General features: G+C 39.8%; 1 protein-coding gene across 5 annotated transcripts in view; it reads right to left on the bottom strand.

The window, feature by feature from the left end:
* Positions 1-21,392, bottom strand: part of NRF1 (nuclear respiratory factor 1) — a 148,890-nt gene that overhangs the window by 100,444 nt on the left and 27,054 nt on the right. For 4 of the 5 annotated variants that reach the window (XM_045388374.3, XM_045388375.3, XM_045388378.2 and 1 more), the window contains exon 2: positions 856-1,087. In XM_045388374.3, coding sequence (XP_045244309.1) covers positions 856-1,078 — 223 coding nt within the window. In that variant the 5' untranslated portion in view covers positions 1,079-1,087. The remainder of the gene's footprint in view (positions 1-855; positions 1,088-21,392) is intronic. The other variant, XM_045388376.3, reaches the window with a different exon arrangement.

The raw sequence follows: 21,392 nt of genomic DNA, 5'->3' as shown, positions 1-21,392 counted from the left end.
CAGGCTGGTCTCAAACTCCTGGGCTAAAGTGATCCTCCCACCTTGGCCTCCCAAAGTGCTGGGATTACAGGTGTGAGCCACTGAGCCTAGTCAACATAAGACATTGATAAATAAAGGATGTATGCTATAATTTCTACAGGTATTGATAATAGTAAAAGCTTATAACTTTCAAACTAACAAGAAAAGAAATGAAAAAATAGAAAATTTTCAATCACTACAAAAGAAAACGCCAAGAGAAAAGTAAACAGAACAGGTAGGGCAAAGAGAAAGCATATAGAAAAGAAGGTAAATTTAAATCTAAATATGTGTCAGTGATTCTGTTTAATGTAATTGGAATCAATGCTTCAGTTTAAAGCCAAAACACAGGCAGAATAGATGAAAAAATAAAACCAAAGTCATAACACTGATAGCAAGTGATTCTGGACCTCAAACCTCAGTACAACACAGGCTCAAGTTATAACTGCAAGGCTTAAAAAAGTTGTGATAAAGGCCAGGCATGGTAACTCACACCTGTAATCCGAGTAATTTAGGAGGCCAAGGCAGAAGGATCGCTTGAGCCCAGGAGTTTGAGGCCAGTCTGCATAACACAGTGAGATTTCTGTCTCTACAAAATATACAAAAATGAGCCAGATGTGGTGGTATGCATCAGCAGTCCCAGCGACTCTGGAGGCTGACTGCGATGGGAGGGTCACTTGAACCCAGAAGATCAAGGCTGCAGTGAATTGTGATTGTGCCGCTGCACTCCAGCCTGGGCAACAGAGCAAGACACTGTCTCCAAAATAAATAAATAAATAAATAAATTAATTAATTAATTAATAAAAATTAAAGAAGAGCTTCTAATCCAAACAACATTACCTGCAGCAGCCAGATGAGCTGTCACCTCATCGGCTGCTGTGGAGTTGAGTATATCTGAGTCATCGTAAGAGGTGTCCTCAGGAGAAGAAGGCGAGTCTTCATCAGCACTTAGCATACTGTGCTCAGTGTAAGTAGCCACATGGACCTGCTGCACTTGCTGGGCCACTGCATGTGCTTCTATGGTAGCCATATGTTCAGTTTGGGTCACTCCGTGCTCCTCCATGAAGTTCTACTGTCAGACAAAGAAGAAAAAGAACATGATTCAGTGTGTAATATAACACAATGCTTAAACTAAGAGAGATTTTCTTCAAGATCAGAGGAACCTTGACAAACTTCCAATTTCGCTACTTACCATGCCATACCAAGTCATAGGAAATGGGAAGCACCACTCAAATGTGACATAAAAATGACAGAGTGGTGTTCCTTATGTGAAACCATTTTGATGGAAATTCGCTGTACTAATTTTATACCTCAGATCACAAAACAACAGATACCCTTAATAATAAAAAGACATTCAAATATAACAATAAAAAGATACTCAAGATACCTCAGTGACTAGCATTTGACCTTGTGGACATAAAAACACTTAGTAAATAAGTGAAATACTTAACATTTTCTCTGTATGTCAAAGACAAGTGAGAGTCAACTTTTTTCCCAAAAATTCAAATTGGTCTTTCTGCTTATAAAACTGCTTCTTGAGGGCATGGCAGCACGTGCCTGTAGTCCCAGCACTTTGAGAGGCCCAGGCAGGTGGATCACCTGAGGTCAGGAGTTCGAGACCAGCCTGGCCAACATGGCAAAACCCTGTCTCTATTAAAAATACAAAAAAATTAGCCGGACGCGGTGGCGGGCGCCTGTAATCCCAGCTACTTGGGAGGCTGAGGCAGGAGAAGTGCTTGAACCTGGGAAGTAGAGGTTGCAGTGAGCCAAGGTTGTGCCACTGTACTCCAGACTGGGTGACAGAGCAAGACTCGGTCTCAAAAACAAACAAACAAACAAATCCCCTCCCCCTCAAAAACACAAAAAACTGTGCTTCCTTTAAACCCCAAAATGATACAGTAATTAATAAAGCAGTAAAGTTAAAAGTTGGCTCTTCTATCACATTTATAATCTCCACTTCTCCCCACCCCAGAAGTTCATTATTTTTGAAAAATAAATTCGGAGCATACATACATAGATTTAAAATAAAAACAGGTTCATATTATACATATTGTCTTTTTCATATTACAATATATCTGGACATTGTTGCATGTCAAAACATACAGATCTACCATATCTTTTTCAAAGCACTGCATAATACTTTATTATATCCATGTGTCATAATTTATATAACCAGTCACCTGCTGATCAAATATGCTTCCAAGTTTTTGCTGTTATAAAATAAACATCAATGCAGTATAAAATTTGTCCTTGTATATAAAATTTTACATATTAGTTCCTCAAAAAAAATCAAAAATAGAACTACCACATGATCCAGCTATTCCACTTCTGGATATATATACCCAGAAGAAACTGAAAGTAGGATCTTGAATAGACATCTGTACACCCATGTTCATAGCAGCTTTATTCACAACAGCCAAAACATGGAAGCAACCCAAGTGACCATTGATGAATGCATGGGTAAAAAAAAAAGTGGTATACATGTACCACCTATTACTCAGTCTTAAAAAGGAAGAAAACGCTAATTAGAAAGAGGGGAGTTTCCACAACCTGATAAAGAACAGCTACAAAAAACCTACTATTAACATCATACTTAATTGTGAAAAACTAGAAGCTTTCCCATTAAGATTATGAAGAAGGCTGGGTGAGGTGGCTCACACCTGTAATCCCAGCACTTTGGGAGGCTAAGGGAGGTGGGTCACCTGAAGTAAGGAGTTCAGGACCAGCCTGGCCAACATGGAAAAACCCTGTCTGTACTAAAAACATAAAAATTAGCCAGGCGTGGTGGTACACATCTGTAATCCTAGCTACTTAGGAGGCTGAGGCAGGAGAATTGCTTGAACCTAGGAGGTAGAGGTTGCAGTGAGCTGAGATTATGCCACTACACTCCAGCCTGGGTGACACAGCAACGGCGGGACTCTGTCTCAAAAAAAAACGTCAGGAAGAAGACAAGGAAATCGCCTCTCACCACTTCTTTTTAACATTGTACTGGAAGTCCTAACCAATGCAATAAGATTTTTAAAAAAGAAATAAAGGGTACCCTGATTGGGAAGGAAGAAATAGAACTGTCTTTCTTCATAGATGACATGATTGTTGATGTAGAAAATCCAAAATAATCAATAAAAAAACCTCCTGGAACTAGTAAGCGATTACAGCAAGGTTGCAGGGACAAGGTTAATTGTTTTCCTATATACTAGAAATGAATAAGTAGAATCTGAAATTAAATTAAAAACACAATACCATTTACATTTGTACCACCAAAAAGTGAAATACTGAGTAAGGTATAAATCTAACAAAATAGGTACAAGATGTATATGAAAACAAATACAAAACTCTGATGAAAGTAATCAAATAAAAACTAAATAGAGATATTCCATGTTCATGGATAGAAAGACACAATACTGTCAAGATGTCAGTTCTTCCAACCTGATCTCTAGATTCAACATTGTCCCAATCAAAATCCCAGCAAGTTATTTTGTGGATATCAACAAACTGACACTAAAGTTTACATGGAGAGGCAAGAGACCCAGAACAGCCAAAAAAAAATATTGAAAGAACAAAATCAGAAGACTGATACCACACAACTTTAAGACTTACCATAAACCTACAGTAATCAAGACAGTCTGGTATTGGTGAAACAACAGAGAAATAGACCAATGTAACAGAAGGGAGAGTCCAGAAATAGACCCACATAAATACAGCCAGTTGATCTCTGAGAAAGGAGCAAAGGCAATACATTAGTTTGGCAAAATTAGTCTTTTCAATGAATGGTGCTGGAACAAGTGAACAATCACACACCAAAAAAAAAAAAAAAAAAAAAGAAATCTAGACACAGACCTTACACCCTTCACAAGAACTAACACAAAATGGATCATAAACCTAAATGTAAAATGCAAAACCATAAAAGTCCTATAAGATAACATAGGAGAAAATCTAGTTGACCTTGGGTATGGCAATGACTTTTAAGATACAATGCCAAAGGCACAATCCATAAAAGCAAAAAATCGATAAGCTGGACTCCATTAAAACAAGAAACTTCTGCCCTGTGAAAGACACTGCCAAAAGAATCAGAAGACAGGACATAGACAGCGAGGAAATGTTTGTAAAAGATGAATCAGAAGGATTGTTATCCAAAATAAGGAATTCTTAAAACTCAACAATAAGAAAATGAACCCGATTTTAAAAAGGGCAAAACACCTGAAGAGATCTCACCAAAGAAGAAATATAAATGGTAAATAAGCATATGAAAAGATGCTCAACATCATATGTCATGGGAGAATTACAAATTAAAACAATAAGATATCACTACGCATCTATTTAAATATCGAAAACTCGAAAGATTGACAATACCAAACGCTATTGAGGATGTGGAGCAACAGGAACTCTCATTCATTGCTGGTGGGAATGCAACATAGTACAGCCACTTTGGAAGACAGTGTGGTAGTCTGTTATAAAAGTAAACATACTCTTACCATACAATCCAGCAATTATACTCCTTTGTATTTACCCAAAGGAGTTGAAAACTTACATCCACATAAAAACCTGCACATGGATGTTTATAATTTTATTCATAATTGCCCAACCTTGGAAGCACCAAAATGTCCTCCTGTAGGTGAATGGATAAACTGTGGTACATCCAGACAACAGAATATCATTCAGCACTAAAAAGAAATGAGCTTTCAAGCTATGAGAAAATGTAGAAGAAGCTTAAATGCATATTGCTAAGTGAAAAAAGCCAATACGAAAAGGCTACACACTTATGATTCCAATCACATAGCCTTCTGGAAAAGCAAAACTATGGGGATGGTAAAAAGATTAGAGGTTACCAAGGATTAGGGGGAAGGGAGGGATGAACAGGCAGAGCACAGAGGATTTTCAGGGCAGTGAAACTACTCTATATGATACAATAATGGTGGATATGAGTTATATATTTGTTCAAATACATAGAACGTAAAATACCATGAAGGAACCCTAATGTAAACTATGGACTTTGGGTAACAACAATGTGTCAATGTGGGCTCAACAACTGGAACCAAATGTACCACTCTGGTGCAGGATGTTGATAGTGGGGGAGCTGTACAAGTGTAAGGGAGAGAAGTATAGGGGAATTATCTGTATCTTCCACTCAATTTTGCTGTAAACTTAAAACTGCTCCAAAAAATAGTCTTATTTAAAACCAGTTTTTTAAAAAAGGAAATTCTGACTCATGCTACAACATGGATCAACCTTGAGGATATTCTGCTCAGTGAAATGAGCCAGCCACAAAAAAGAACAAATACTGTATGATTCTACTTATATGAGGCACCTAGAGTAGTCAAATTCATAGAGACAGAAAGTAGACTAGTAGTTGTCAGGGGCTGGGAGAACAGAGTTTCAGTTCTGCAAGATAAAGACTTCCGGAGATTGGCTGCACAACAGTGTGAATGTACTTAACACTACTGAACCTTATGCCTAAAAATGATTATGATGGTAAATTTATTGTTATGTATATTTTACAACTAACTTTTAAAAATCACCCTATATACCAGTGTAATTTCTGTGCAAAGAAGTGACTAATCTAGCCAGGCGCAGTGGCTCACGCCTGTAATCCCAGCACTTTGGGAGGCCAAGGCAGGCAGATCACGAGGTCAGGAGATCAAGACCATCCTGGCTAACACGGTGAAACCCCGTCTCTACTAAAAAAAAAAATACAAAAAACTAGCCGGGCGAGATGGCGGGCGCCTGTAGTCCCAGCTACTCGGGAGGCTGAGGCAGGAGAATGGCGTGAACCCGGGAGGCGGAGCTTGCAGTGAGCTGAGATCCGGCCACTGCACTCCAGCCTGGGCGACAGAGTGAGACTCTGTCTCAAAAAATAATAATAATAAAAATAAAAAATAAAAAAATACAAAAATACAAAAAATTAGCTGGGCATGGTGGCGGGCGCCTGTAGTCCCAGCTACTCAGGAGGCTGAGGCAGGAGATTGGTGTGAACCCGGGAGGCGGAGCTTGCAGTGAGCTGAGATCCGGCCACTGCACTCCAGCCTGGGCGACAGAGTGAGACTCTGTCTCAAAAAATAATAATAATAAAAATAAAAAAATAAAAAAATACAAAAAATTAGCTGGGCATGGTGGCGGGCGCCTGTAGTCCCAGCTACTCAGGAGGCTGAGGCAGGAGATTGGTGTGAACCCGGGAGGCGGAGCTTACAGTGAGCTGAGATGCACCACTGCATTCTAGCCTGGGTGACAGAGCAAAAAATAAACAAACAAATAAAAATAAATTTAAAAAAAAGAAGTGACTAATCTTACAGTAGAATAATATAACCAGCCTTTATTATCTTTATTAAAAATTTTGTATACTATTTGATGATTATTTTTAAAAATAAATTATTTTAAGAATAATAAACTCTTGAAAGTAAATTGCTGGGCCAAAAGGCATACATATTTCAAATTTTGATGTATATTAAAAAGCTGAGTGCTTTAGTTGTACAGTAACACTAATACAAATGTACTCTACTTGTATTAATACAAACCCACACAAACATATACACACATTAAAAATTTGACTATCATGTAACAGTATATAGCACTACACATCTGGAGTTTACCAAAAAATGTCAACCATATAGATATAGAAATATGACCTCTATGGCTACATGTAAAAAGAACGTAATTATTTATGTAAAATTTTTATCTTATTTTGTCCTACTCTATTATAGAAGCCTTTTTCCATCTTGAGATCTTTTGATTCTAAAATCCTTTGTTCATCTGAGTAACTGCTCTCTTAAACTAATCCTGCTATGTCTTTATTCTTTAGGTGATTTGTTTCTATGTAAATAACCAAATTTTCAGTTTTCTGAGGTCTTTGAAAACATGGTAAAATATGAACATTTGGAAAATCTGGGTAAAGGGTACATAAGAATTCTTTGTACTATTCTTGCAACTTTTTCCAAAGTCTGATATTATGGCAAAATTAGAAAAGAATGTTTAAGCTACCTAATAAGCTACCCTTCCATATCCTGTTTCATGTGAGTTTCAGAATATCCAAGGGAATATATCCTAGCCCCCGGATTTGTACTAATCTAAAACAATTTCACACACTAAGTCACACAATTAAATATATATGAGAGAAAGATACCATTAAAAATGCTATTTTTCCATCCATTTCACTGTTCTTTGAGACAAACTGCTTAGGGCATTTTAGAATTCTGGGTAGTTCAAAATTATTTTTAAATGATTTGGGATTAGATGGCACCTAACTGCTTTTCAAAGGGATTTGCAGGCTATGCACTTGGCATAATGGATTTCAATTCTTTGCTCCAGAATGCAGTTCACAGCATGAATCAATAGGGCTGTCTGCTTCGCAGGCTTGCCATTTCTGCCTAGAGCCTCATCTCTTTCCACCTCTCTCCCTATCCCATTCTTTGGCCTCTCTAACCAATTTTTTTTTTTTTTTTTTTGAGACAGAGTCTCACTCTGTTGCCCAGGCTGGAGGGCAGTGGTGTGATCTTGGCTCACTGCAACCTCATTCTCATGCCTCAGCCTCCCAAGTAACTAAGATTACAGGTGCACCACCAAGCCCAGCTGATTTTTGTATTTTTAGCAGAGACAGGGTTTTACCATATTGGCCAGGCTGGTCTTGAACTCCTGACCTCAGGTGATCCACCTACCTCAGTCTCCCAAAGTGCTAGGATTACAGGCATGAGCCACCACGCCCAGCCTCTCTAACCATTTTTATTCAGTACACTCTGTGAAAAGCAAAGGCAAAGGTATTTCTGACTTCTTTGAACTAGAATGGGATACTTACGAATGATACAATGTTTCCATAAAATCACAAAGGAAGCAGGCTGGTTAATGCCAGATATGACTGATATGTCATATGACATATTGCTGGACATCATCAGACCCCACTCTCCCAAATCAATTTAGTGAAGCATTTTAGCATTCCTCCATGAGGAGTTAGATTCCCTGGATAGCTAAAGTGATGCGAACTGTCAATAGGTAAAAACATATTAAATATTCTCCATTTTATAAAACAGCACAGTCTATCACCAAGACATCCAGAACCCCTGGACAAGTTACTTAACCTCTAAGCTACAATTCTTTTTTTTTTTTTTTTTTTTTAATGAAAAAAAAATGACTACCTATTCTCAAAAGGATGATATGAGGATTAAATGAGATAATCCAGATAAAGTCAGGAACACAGTGCCCAGCAATAAGTGCCTGACATTAATTATGATGATGATGCCAGAATCTCTGTGTCTTCCTGATCCTATCCTTCTTGACTCATTCCTTGACTAGTCTCACAAACACTGGGCCTCAATTTCTTCATTTCTAAATTAGACAGTCATCTTTGAGGAAAGTTTTCTTAACTGTGTGTAAGAGACTGAATCAGGCATCTAAAAAAGCCCTATGTTAATTCCAGCAACTGAAATACTGTTCTCCTAGACATAAAATAATGAAACTATAGGAAACCAAGGCCCCTAGCATAATTTCACAACAGTGCACAAAATGAAGAGGCAGCAGATGGACCTGAGAGTGATTCCTCTGAACTGATATAAAAAGTAAGATGAAAGCGCTGGCAACACATAATGACCTGTGACTCAACACCACATTCAAATAAAACAGCATATATATCACCCAGAGCCAGTGGTGTTCAGCAGATTAGTTTAATACTTCATTAAAAAAAAAAAAAAGAAAAAAGAAAAATAATTCCCCCAAACAATAACTTAACATGGTAACAATTTTACTAAAACCTTTCTTACCCTGCATCATTACCTGGGGTGCAATATATCCTTCATCTAAAGATCCTTCTTGGCCAGACACAGTGGCTCACACTCGTAATCCCAGCACTTTGGGAGGCCGAGGTGGGAGGATCACTTACATCCAGGAGTTTGAGACAAGCCTGAGCAACGTAGGGAGACCCCGTCTCTACAAAAAATGAAAAATTAGCTGGGCATGATGGCACGTGCCTATAGCCCAGCTACTCAGGAGGCTAAGGCAAGAGGATTGCTTGAGCCTGGAAGGACAAGGCTTCAATGAGCCAAGATCGCACCACTGCACTCCTGTGTGAGTGACAGAGTGAGACTCTCTCTCTTAAAAAAAAATTAAATTAAGAAGTCCTTCTTTATTATATAAACTACAAGAGGTTGGGGTAGGGGTAATCTGGTACAGAAGAGTTCCTACTTTTGTCCCTCTAGGCCAGTATGGGTGGGTTAGTGGAAGAAAACAGAAAAAGATTGTCTTGGTCCAGAGCACCCTGGTACTTGTAGTCAATAATACCTAAGGAGCTACTGGAATTGAAGGAAATGTCCAAGGGAGTTAAATTTAGTCTAATCCACACATAATAGATGAGATTAAGTGTAGAGTATTTTAAAAATCAAAGCAGAAAGAGCAGGCCAGGAAATCTAATCAAAGTGTAACTAAATGTAAAAGAAAGCATTAGTCTAATCAATAGCATTATCATATCAAAAGAAAAACCACAAGAACTGCCTAAGGGAAAATCTGATACCTAGCCTCCATCTACAGTCCAAATGCAGGGGAAAAAAAAAACCTAGGCAGGCTCAACTTACATTCTTGGACATATCCAGAATATAAACTGCATAACTAGGATAGAAATTTTACCCTTTTTCAAGAAGCCTAAAGAAGCCTAAAGTCAACTATAGGGTTTGCTTCTCCAGTGGACACTAAGGTAATGGATGGAAATCTCACCACAGCAGTAAAAATTAAAGACAACCACAGCTCAAGTCAGAGTGAAAATAGAAGCAAAGTAAAATGTGCCTTAATTCTGAGTAAAAATTGAACATAAGAAAAGAAGAATCCATTTGACCCAGGATAATTCTCTTTCAAAGAGTGTATGAGTGATGATATCAGACATGGAGAGAAAAAAAATATCCTCCCACATCACTGGGCTGGCTCCACAGTTGAAAAAAAAAAAAAAATGAAGCTATAGTTGTATATGTAGTCCCATCTCCAGACTCCAACTACAGACCAAAATACAGAAAATGAAATACAATACAAAACAGAAGGTAAAAGTTATGAACCATGACAATGAAAAAGCAAAGATAAGGCTGACAGAGATTTGGAGGCAGGAGAGGGGCAGAGAGGTGAAAGAATGACTAGAATATTAATATCCTATTCCTTACATGGTGATGAAGTCAGGAGACACTATCAGGAGGAGATGGAAATGGTATTACAATGTAACTATCAACAGCAGAAGCGAAAGAAAAAGTACCAAAAAAATAAGTACCTTATATTCCATAAAAGAAAGTCAAGGCGGCGCGGTGGCTCACGCCTGTTATCCTAGCACTTTGGGAGGCCGAGGCGGGCAGAGCGGATCACAAGGTCAGGAGGTAGAGACCATCCTGGCTAACACCGTGAAACCCCGTCTCTACTAAAAATACAAAAAAATTAGCCGGGCGTGGTGGTGGGCGCCTGTAGTCCCAGCTACTCGGGTGGCTGAGGCAGGGGAAAGGCGTGAATCCGGGAGGCGGAGCTTGCAGTGAGTCGAGATTAAGTCACTGCACTCCAGCCTGGACTACAGAGCGAGACTCCCTCTCAAAAAAAAAAAAAAAAAAAAAAAAAAAGAAAGTCAATAATGCCCATTTGATAAATCAAGAAATAGTGGTATAGACATATTATTTAGAGTTATGGAGGCATTACTATTTGATGATACCATAAACAAAACAAACTATAAACAAAAAACAGTTAATTGTCTCTGAAAAGTGGGACTCGGGATAGGGAAAGAATGGCAAGACTATTGGTTTTTATTGTAAGTCCTTCTATTTGATCTTTTATTATATGAATGTATTACTTCGACTTTTAACAAAATGAGCTTTAAAAACAAATAGTTATGATATAGTAGTCTTCCAAATTCATCCTTTTGAAAATTAAAATTATGGCCGGGCGGGGTGGCTCAAGCCTGTAATCCCAGCACTTTGGGAGGCCGAGACGGGCGGATCACGGGGTCAGGAGATCGAGACCATCCTGGCTAACACGGTGAAACCCCGTCTCTGCTAAAAAATACAAAAAACTAGCCAGCCACGGTGGCGGGCGCCTGTAGTCCCAGCTACTCGGGCGGCTGAGGCAGGAGAATGGCGTGAACCAGGGAGGCGGAGCTTGCAGTGAGCTGAGATCCGGCCACTGCACTCCAGCCTGGGCAACACAGCGAGACTCCGTCTCAAAAAAAAAGAACAAAAAAAAAGAAAATTAAAATTAAATGACATGCTAGAGCAAACTGTCACTAGATAAAGCTCCTTTCTTACGTTAAGAACTGAGAACAGCACAGTTCAAGTTTAGAAGTAGCCTTGCCTTGGGTAAGACTAACTTCTAATTTGGGGCATCTAAAACTAACAAAATTGTATGACTAATCAAATATTTTTCATACCAATAGGTTAACTTTGTAAATATTCCTTAATATTAATAACACAATAATCCAGTTAACTTTAATAATCCAGTTAATAACACAATAATCCAGTTAATGCTTTTATATAACGTTTAAGAAAAACAAGCTTTAGGGCGGGCGTGGTGGCTCATGTCTGTAATCCCAGCACTTTGGGAGGCCAAGGCTGGGGGATCACGAGGTCTGAAGTTCGAGACCAGCCTGGTTAAGCCTATCTCTACTAAAAATACAATTAGCCAGGCGTGGTGCCGCTTGCCTTTAATTCCAGCTACTCGGGAGGCTGAGGCAGGAGAATCGCTTGAACCTGGGAGGTGGAGGTTGCAGTGAGCCACTCCAGCCTAGGCAACACAGCAAGACTCCATCTCAAAAAAAAAAAAAAAAGGAAAAAAAAGAAAAAAAAGCTTTACCACACAACTTCATAATGACTTAGGGATGAGTAGATGATTTTATGAAAATACTGTAAGCGCCGGGCGTGGTGGCTCGCGCCTGTAATCCCGAGAGGCCGAGGTGGGCAGATCATGAGGTCTGGAGTCAGCTGGGCCAACATGGTGAAACCCCATCTCTACTAAAGATACAAAAAATTAGCTGGGCATGGTGGCACATGACTGTAATCCCAGCTACTTGGGAGGCTGAGGCAGAAGAATCGCTTTAACCTGGGAGGTGGAGGTTGCAGTGAGCCGAGATCGCGCCACTGTACTCCAGCCTGGGCGACAGGGCGAGACTCCGTCTCAAAAGAAAAAAACAAAATACTGTAAGCTCACTGAAGTCAGGGCTTGGGTCCATAAAGTCTCTATGAATAGATCTATCATAATGTGCTCTTTAATAAATGATTGTGGGTAATCAGCTGCACATTTTAATTACTAAAGCTACACCCAGGCAGTTACAGTTTCTGTAATTCTCCTATAAGGCTGTGCTGGCTGTTTCTCTCTCTCTCTCTCTCTCACTTCCAAGCCCTGTCTTCTATTCTTGTCCAAGTTGTACTATTCCTCTGGGGCTGAGCTTGCCAACCCTGTTTTCCAGACTTTCCTGCCAGTATCCTGTTAGGTTTTGCCTAGGGAGACTGGAAGGGAAGAGAAGAAGGGATTTCTTTGCTGTTTTCATTGCTATAATATCAGCATTGATCAAGCAAGAGGAGCGTTGCACCTCCCAACTCCAGCTGTGCCCCTTCTCTCCTGGTGGTTGAGTACCAGCAGAATGGCATTCCACTCGGAGATCAGATTACCAGCTGCAGGAGGACCTCTCTGAGCTTCCAGGTTCTTCTCTTCTGTTCCCCCAAACCCAGGGGTGGTAGTGCTTCCTATCTGGATTACCTCAGTGTCTTTTGTGCTCTTTCATCTTGTAACACCTGTGTACCCAATTCCCAGAATTAAATTCTCTGAAATGCTACACATGGTTTTCTAGGCCCCGATTAATACAAAAAGAAGAAAACACATACCTGCATCAAAAATTACTCATACAGTGCTGGTAAGCAGCAATCTGGGCTTTTCATACCCTCCATAAAGAAGTGATGTAAAAAATGGAGCCCATTTTTACAAGATTACAATTAGAGTTTCTGCTTTCAGACACTGATGAATCTCAAATTTAACAAATCATTAAAAAGATGCTAAGTTATAGAGTGTAAAATGTCTCAGAGGCCTGGCACAGTGGCTCACGCCTGTAATCCTAGCACCTTGGGAGGCAGGTGGATCACGTGAGGTCAGAAGTTCAAGACCAACCTGGCCAACATGGTGAAACCCTGTCTCTACCAAAAATACAAAAATTAACTGGGCGTGGTGGCGCACGCCTGTAGTCCCAGCTACTCCGGAGGCTGAGGCAGGAGAATCGTTTGAACCCGGGAGGCAGAGGCTGCAGTGAGCCGAGAGGATGCCACTGCACTCCAGCCTAGGTGACAAAGTGAAACTGTATCTCAGAATAAATAAATACATAAAAATAAAATGCTTCATACAGACAGAAATGGGACACTTAGAAGTGAGAAGGGAGCATAGACAGGAAAGTAGGCGACATCAACACAAACTTATGTCTGTGAGTCTATCTCACCTACTCTTTAAGTCTAACATTCCTGCAAACCTCAAAATCAACATCATAGTACTATATTGTCTCTTTATAGAAATAACATTGACAAACAGAAAATGATTCGTCATATTACTCGATGACTAGATCAGGTTTTTGGAAACCAAAGTAAATGTGGTAGCAATGGTACCTTTGACCTTTATCTACCATTCTAACTCCCTAGTGGACTTCACAGACCTACTGAAAATCAATGGTGGGTAATGGATATCATTTCCAGCATGGGAAAGAGCGATTTAGAGTTACCACTCTTTTTTCTTATTATACAACTGGACTCAGCATGTACAAGTGTCTAGAGAGTCTCCTCTCCATTCTACCTCATGCCTCCTTAAACACATCCTCACTTCTCCAGCAGGGTGGTACAGACTATGGAACCAGAATACTGCATTCCATTTCCTGCTCTGCCCCTTACTAGCAACCTGGAGAAGTTTCATTTGACTTTTTCTATGTCTTAGTTGTATCATCTGTCAAATGAAGGAAAACAACAGAATCTACTTCATAGAATTACTGGGGACAAAATGAGTTACTATTTGAAAAAGGGCTTAAGGGGACATGGTATATAGTGAGTGCTATATAAGGGTAACTTATTATTCCACGTACAAAGACAACGGGGACAGCAAGAGATGTTGAAGGGACAGTTACATTATTATTAATATTTTTTTACACTGGGTGAAATAATGTTTACAGATCACATTAGGAATTTTGACCATACAAATACCTCTATCATAGAGTTCTTAATCGTTTTTGAATCATAAACTCTCCTGGGGATGGGTGAAAGCTACAGAGCTCCTCCCTAGAAAAATGCATACACATACAGAATTTTCCAAAATATTACAATCTTCTTCAATTCAAATCACTAGACTATGTATTGCTAGAACACTAGAGGGTGCCACAACCCAAGGAAAAAATGTAAAGAAAGTACAGGGAATTTTGGCTTGCTGGAACATCTTTCCATAGAGAAGAGTTAAATGAATGTACTTCAAATGCTTTAAAATATGTCAACTCTTTTATAGGTGCTGGATTAGCACTGTCCAGTAGAACTTTCTGCAATGATGGAAATATTCTTAATGTGTGCTGTCCAAAACTGTAGCTGCTCATGTAGACTACTGACCACATGAGATCATAAGGAATTAAGTGTTTAATTTTAATTAATATTAAATGGCCATATGTGGCTTGTGGCTACTATACTGAACAGTGCAGTTCTACATTCTAAAAAGTTTTGACTTGCTTCTTACCACAGGCCATTATCTAACAGTGTGAAGGTAATTTCTAATAGAGTGGGTTCATATAATTATTTAGGCCAATTTGTCCCTTGTGATAATCCAGCACTATAGAGATAGAAATAAAGATTGTCAGCGTTTTGCCCTTGCCCTACAGACATTCACAGTCAAAAGTAAGCTGTTTTTTTTACTCATTATAGACGACCCTACCTACCTAATTTCCTGTTTCTTTACTGAAAGATCTCTCTAAGTCCCTGGGATATAAGAGCTTAAAAAAATATATAAGTGTATACTGAAAGACTGAACTAATACAGTTAAGTAAGTAGGCTTTTGCCATTTAAAAAACAAATCCTATTCTAGTGATATTTGCTAACGGTTAAGGGAGCACAGAGAAGACAAAACTGCAAGGACATGGGGCAGGCATCCTGATGGAAAAGACAGAGTCTACAGTCAGAAGCTTGTCAGTCTCCATAATGAAAAAAAGGGTACCGCAGGCAGCAGCAGCAGCTTGTGAAAGCACATGGCATAGCAAGGGGACATCAATGAACACCCAGACAGCAGATTCAGGGGGAGTCTGGGGACCAAAGGAACACAGCTCTCAACTGCCTCCACACCAGATTCTTTCTTTCCACTGCAATTTAGTCTACTAAAAATAAATCTAATGCTGACCCACCTGTCAAAATGAAAGCAGTCTATCCACACTGTGTAACACCTTACAGCTTACAACCCCGTGTCTGGCACAGTGCCTGAATGAAGTAGGTGCCTAGTGAAGGTTGGTGACAACAATAAAAAAGCATTAGAGAGTGCATTCTCAAATATGTAGACGCTTACCAGCAGCTCCAAATATCAATAAAAAGCAGGTGAGTTGTTGAAGCTATCCCTGGTTTAGAAAGATAGTGAATAGGAAGTTTGGTCTACCCAAGCATTTGCAACTGGGTCAGAATGCAGCTGGCATGGCTCTTTTTGCAGAATAATTGTTTGTCCACAGCTGCTACCAAATTGCCAAAAATTAAATAAGTAGTTGCCATGTGTGATAGCAGGATTACAGGCTGCCTCAATTTCCATTATGGAAAAATAACGTAAATTGCCACAAGTCCCGCCCCCCAGTCTCAAATAAGCACAAAGGACACTTTTATTCAGATCCTGCATACTGTGAAACAGCATTGTTGCCTGGCTGCTTCAGTGGAGGGCTCAATTCTGCTGGATCTGTCACTGCACAACCAACATCCAGTTAAAGCTATTTCCTAGCTTCTGCAGGACAGCTCAATTCATAATTTTTCTTCTGAAATAACTGAACTAAGGATTTGTTTCTGGATTAAATTATGAAAGTATTTAAGTGCCAATACCACAGACCTAGGAATCTCTGCTATTCAATCATTCTCTCCTTCATTCAACAAATATTTACTGAATTCTTACCGGGTACTCCCACATTATTGTAGCATGTGTATTCCAAGAAAACATGTGACTGGCAATTCTAATTTTGTATCTCTAAGTTTAAAAAGTGTATTCTCAGCCTGGATGAAATGGTGAAACTCCACCTCTACTAAAAATACAAAAACCAGCTGCGTGTGGTAGTACATGCCTGTAGCCCAGCTACACGGGAGGCTGAGGTGGGAGGATGGATTGAGCCTAGGAGGCAGAAGTTGCAGTGACTTGAGATTGCATCACTGTACTCCAGCCTGGAAAACACTGAGACCTTATCTCATTAAAAAAAAAAAAAAAAAGTTTTAAAACAATGTATTCTTTTAGACGTGACTTGTGTTCTTTGGGGGTAATGGAGAAAATATAGGGGCATTAAAAATAAACATAAATCACTGTAACCTGAGATAGCCACATTACCAAGTTAACAATTTTATGTATATGCTTCCAGCATTTTCCCTGCTAGCTTCTTATATGGTTGGTTTTGTTTCATTGTTTTTAAACAAAAATGAGCCTATATTGTATATACTGTATTACAAATATTTTTTCACTTAATATAAATTAAAATATTCCATGTTATTAACATTTTTGTATCATTTTTTAAACGTCTACAGAGCATTCCCTATAAGAACATAAAGTAGTTTAGTTTACTAATCCTCTGAAGTCATTTAGGTTATTTCCAATTTTTCACTATTATAAATAGCACTGTTATGATAACTGTAGTATTCAATAAATATATCTTGAATAAATGAGTAAATAAATGGCTTAATAAGCTGAGTCTTGGCCGGGCGCGGTAGCTCACATCTGTAATCACAGCACTTTCAGAGGCTGAGGCGGGTGGATCACTTGAGGTCAGGAGTTCAAGACCAGCCTAGCCATCTGGGTGAAACCCCGTCTCTACTAAAAAAAAAAACAAAAAATTAGCTGGCATGGTGGCGAGTGCCTGTAATCCCAGCTACTAGGGAGGCTGAGGCAAGAGAATTGCTTGAACCTGGGAGGCAGAGGTTGCAGTGAGCCGAGGTTGTGCCACTGCACTCCAGCCTAGGCGACAGAATGAGGCTCTGTCTCAAAAAATAAAATAAGCTAGGCGGGGCGCAGTGGCTCACGCCTGTAATCCCAGCACTTCGGGAGGCCGAGGCGGGTGGATCACGAGGTCAGGAGATTGAGACCAGCCTGGCTAACATGGTGAAACCCTATCTCTACTAAAAATACAAAAAATGAGCCGGGCGCAGGGCATACGCCTGTAGTCCCAGCTACTCTGGAGGCTGAGGCAGGAGAATTGCTTGAACCTGGGAGGTGGAAGTTGCAGTGAGCCGAGATCACGCCACTGCACTCCAGCCTGGGCGACAAAGCGAGACTCCATTTCAAAAAAATAAATAAAATAAGCTGAGTCTTTAAGCACATACCAAATTACTTCCTTAGCTTTTAAAAGACAAACATTTTGAGTAATCATACACTTATGATTCTGCATATGTTCATAGCAGGCAGAGAAAGCGAATGCAGTAAAAACAGCAATCTAAATGTAAAGGAAAGCACACAATACTTGGTGGTGAATGGAAGACAGAATAAAAATATTAACCTTTTATAACCTAGACAATATGTAAGTTGAGTACTGGTGTCAGAAGGTAGAATATAAAAAGAGGAACGTGAAGGGGGTACTTATAATCCCATTTTCCAAAATGGCAAGTTAAGAGGCCCTACAGGAAGTTGATGGATCAAAAAATTAAAGTTTATCATTTAAAATTATAAAGATGATTAATAAATGACTTTCAAAGTAATATAAATACAAAATAATGACAGGGTAAAAAAGTGAGTTAAATTCTCATTTTTCACATCAAAAAATTCACAGATAACGTCTAAAGTTGATAAATCAAGGAACAAAAGTCTAAACGTATTATTTAGCCTTATGGAAGTAACCACAAGGGAAGCAAAAAACAGAAATAGTGAAATAGTTTTTAAAGGCTGTCTCTGCATAGTAGGACTGGATGGTCAAGAAAAAGGAAGAGGCAGGAGGCTTATGGTTTATTCATCCTAAGGTCTCCATGGCTCTGTGATTTGTTAGGATGTACAAATAACACCCTGATAAAGATTGGCTGAAAAGTCTGGAACTGTTTACTTTGGTTTCCCAAATGATATAATCTTACCTTGATAACTGGTCAAATCCAGCTGTCCACAGAGCATTCCTTTAACCAGAGGCAAACCTAAAATGCTTAAGACTTTGGAGACTATCTAGTTTGATGTTCTCATTTTCCAAATTGTGACCAAGAAAGACCCAGTGAGTTACCCAAAGTCACATCTCTAATTGGTGGCAAATCCAAAACTTGAACCCCTATCTCCTGCTTCTCAATCAAGTGTTCCAGCTGCTCCATCAGAGACCCACCCTTTGTACCCGAGCACAGTCTCCCGTCATTACTTGCTTGGGCTCCTTAACTGCTAATGTAAGCTATTATGTATTAATAGCTTAATAATTAAGCTATTAATTATTAATCTTCAAGCCAAAATTTGGGTTTTACTGGGGGTACAGCGAATTTGGGTTTTGTCTTTTATTTTATTTTATTTCATTTTATTTTTTTTGAGACAGAGTCTCACTCTGTTGCCCAGGCTGGAGTGCAGTGGCGCGACCTTGGCTCACTGCAACCTTCGCCTCTAGGGTTCAAGTGGTTCTCCTGCCTCAGCTTCCCAAGTAACTGGGATTACAGGGATGCATCACCACACCCAGCTGATTTTGCATTTTTAGTAGAGACAGGGTTTCACCATGTTGGCCAGGGTGGTCTCGAACTCCCAACCTCAGGTGATCCACCCACCTCGGCCTCCCAAAGTGCTAGGATTACAGGCATGAGCCACCGCGCCTGGCCAGGGTTTTAAGAGGCAGGGTCTCACTCAGTCACCCAGGCTGGAGTGCAGTGGTGCAATCATGGCTCACTGCAGCCTTGACCTCCTGGGACCCTCCTGCCTCAGCCTCCCGAGTAGCTGGGACTACAGACGTGAGCCACCATGCCCAGCTAATTAAAAAATTTTTTTTGCAGGGACCAGGTCTCACTATGTTGCCAGGCTGATCTTAAACTCCTGGGCTCATGTGATCCTCCTACCTTGGCCTCCTAAAGTACTTGGATTACAGGCATGAACCAGAGCATCCAGCCTTGAATTTGTATTATAAAATGATATGTATGTTAAATTGATTTTTCAAACTATACCTGTGGCCACCCATCCTGGTCCCTCTAATACATCTGTTCCCTCCACCCTCAACCCCACCATCACTACCTTAGATAACACACAATAGCTACTTTGAGAGCTGGTTCCCGCAAACTGAGAGGCCTGACAGCATGATTCTCAGCCACAGGAAAAAATGCAGTTCATAAAGTTGCCAAAGTAGTCTTGTGAAGCTACAGTCTTCTGTGAGCACCAGAGTGTCCAACTGACTTTATGTTCTTCCTCACCTATATTAACCTGTTTAGCTAACTATCCATTCCCATTTTCAGTAGATGGAAAGAGAAAAAAATTACTTTTTTTAAAAAAGGGGGGTGGGAGGGCACAGTGGCTCACGCCTGTAACTCCAGCACTTTGGGAGGCTGAGGCAAGCGGATCACCTAGGCCAGGAGTTCGAGACCAGCATGGCCAGCAGGGTGAAACCCCGTCTCTACTAAAAATACAAAAATTAGCCGGGTGTGGTGGCACACACCTGTAATCCCAGCTACTCGGGAGGCTGAGGCAGGAGAATGGCTTGAACCCAGGAGGTGGAGGTTGCAGTGAGCTCCACGATCATGCCACTGCACTGCAGCCTGGGCAACCCAGCAAGACTCCATCTCAAAAAAAAAAAAAAAAAAGGGTTGGGGGGACAAGGGGCTGACTTTTTAAGGAAAATGGAGAATTGGGCATACCATTTTTATGTTTGCATTAAATCAATTTATAAAAATTATTTTAAATTGAATTTTAAAAGGTATGAAAATCTGTACAGATAATTATTTATATAAATTTAGGAAGAAGGAAACAACAAACTGTAAAACTGGAACCACGCCAATTACTGGAAATCAAGTGTATACAGAGGAGTCAAGATCAGGTCGGGTGTGGTGGCTCACGCATGTAAGTAATCCCAGCACTTTGGGAGGCCGAGGTGGGCGGATCACGAGGTCAGGAGTTCGAGAAGAGTCAAGATCAAATAACCAAAATCCCCATAAATTGTCAGGAGTTTGAGAGCAGCCTGGCCAAAATGGTGAAACCCCATCTCTACTAAAAACACAATAATTAGCCAGGTGTGGTGGTGCCCGCCTATAATCCCAGCTACTTGGGAGGCTGAGGAGGGAGGATCACTGAAGCCCTGGAGGTCGAGGTTGCAGTGAGCAGAGGCTGTGTCACTGCACTGCAGCCTGGGGGACAGAGTGAGACCCTGTCTCAAAAAAAATTCCCATATTTACTTTGTGAGTTAATTCATTGAGATTAACTGTATCTTGAATTACTTACAAAATTAAATTTAGGATGCCATATAATCAAAATTACAGGCACAGTAGTAAGACGGAAAAAAAAAATCACATTAGAATCCTACAGAAGGATGTTAAAGTAAAAAAGCATATTATATTTCAAGACTAAAACAAACAAAATGTATAAAGTAATTGAACATAAAACTAAAATGCCTTTACCTAAAACTAGGCATAACATCTCCATTTTAGAATTTAAGTCTATAAAAGATATCACTAAACTCATAGAAGGAGGGGAGAAATGCTACCTAAGTTCCTAAAGAAATCAAAACTACCTAAATAACATTTACACTATATTTCCTGTTTAAAAAAACCCATCACCAAAATTTTTCCATGACTACTACCAATGTTGCCATTTAGAACAAGTATAAGCTAGAGAAGAATTATCCTATAAGAATAAAAAATATTTTTCTCAAAAGCACTTTCTCAATGTAATGTTTGATAAAATTCTCAAAAACAGAAGGGGAAAAGAGGCCATCAAATGTAATTTACCATACCCACATTTATCAGCAGCTACTCGGTCCTGGGCACAATGGATGTCCTGCAGCTGGCTGTCAAACCATCAAAAGCTGCTCATCATCCACCTTCCTAGTCTCTTAGAACTAAGCTCACTTGGGTCAAAACAAGTCAACCGCCTTTCTCACCAGCAGTAATATGCTGGAATAAAGTGTCAAGTATAATTCTGGCTGTCAAGATTTTGTTCTGAAGAACAGACTTGTAACTATGAAAGGGGACATTAAATTAGAGCTATTGTCTGAAAGAAAAGGGCAATCTGTATCTGTAGCTTGACTGGGATAACACAGGTCTTGATCTGTAGTCAAA

This window comes from Macaca fascicularis, chromosome 3, assembly GCF_037993035.2.
Source record: "Macaca fascicularis isolate 582-1 chromosome 3, T2T-MFA8v1.1".
NCBI lineage: Eukaryota > Metazoa > Chordata > Mammalia > Primates > Cercopithecidae > Macaca > Macaca fascicularis.
Note: the sequence above shows the minus strand (reverse complement) of the source record. Positions and strands in the feature narration are given on the sequence as shown.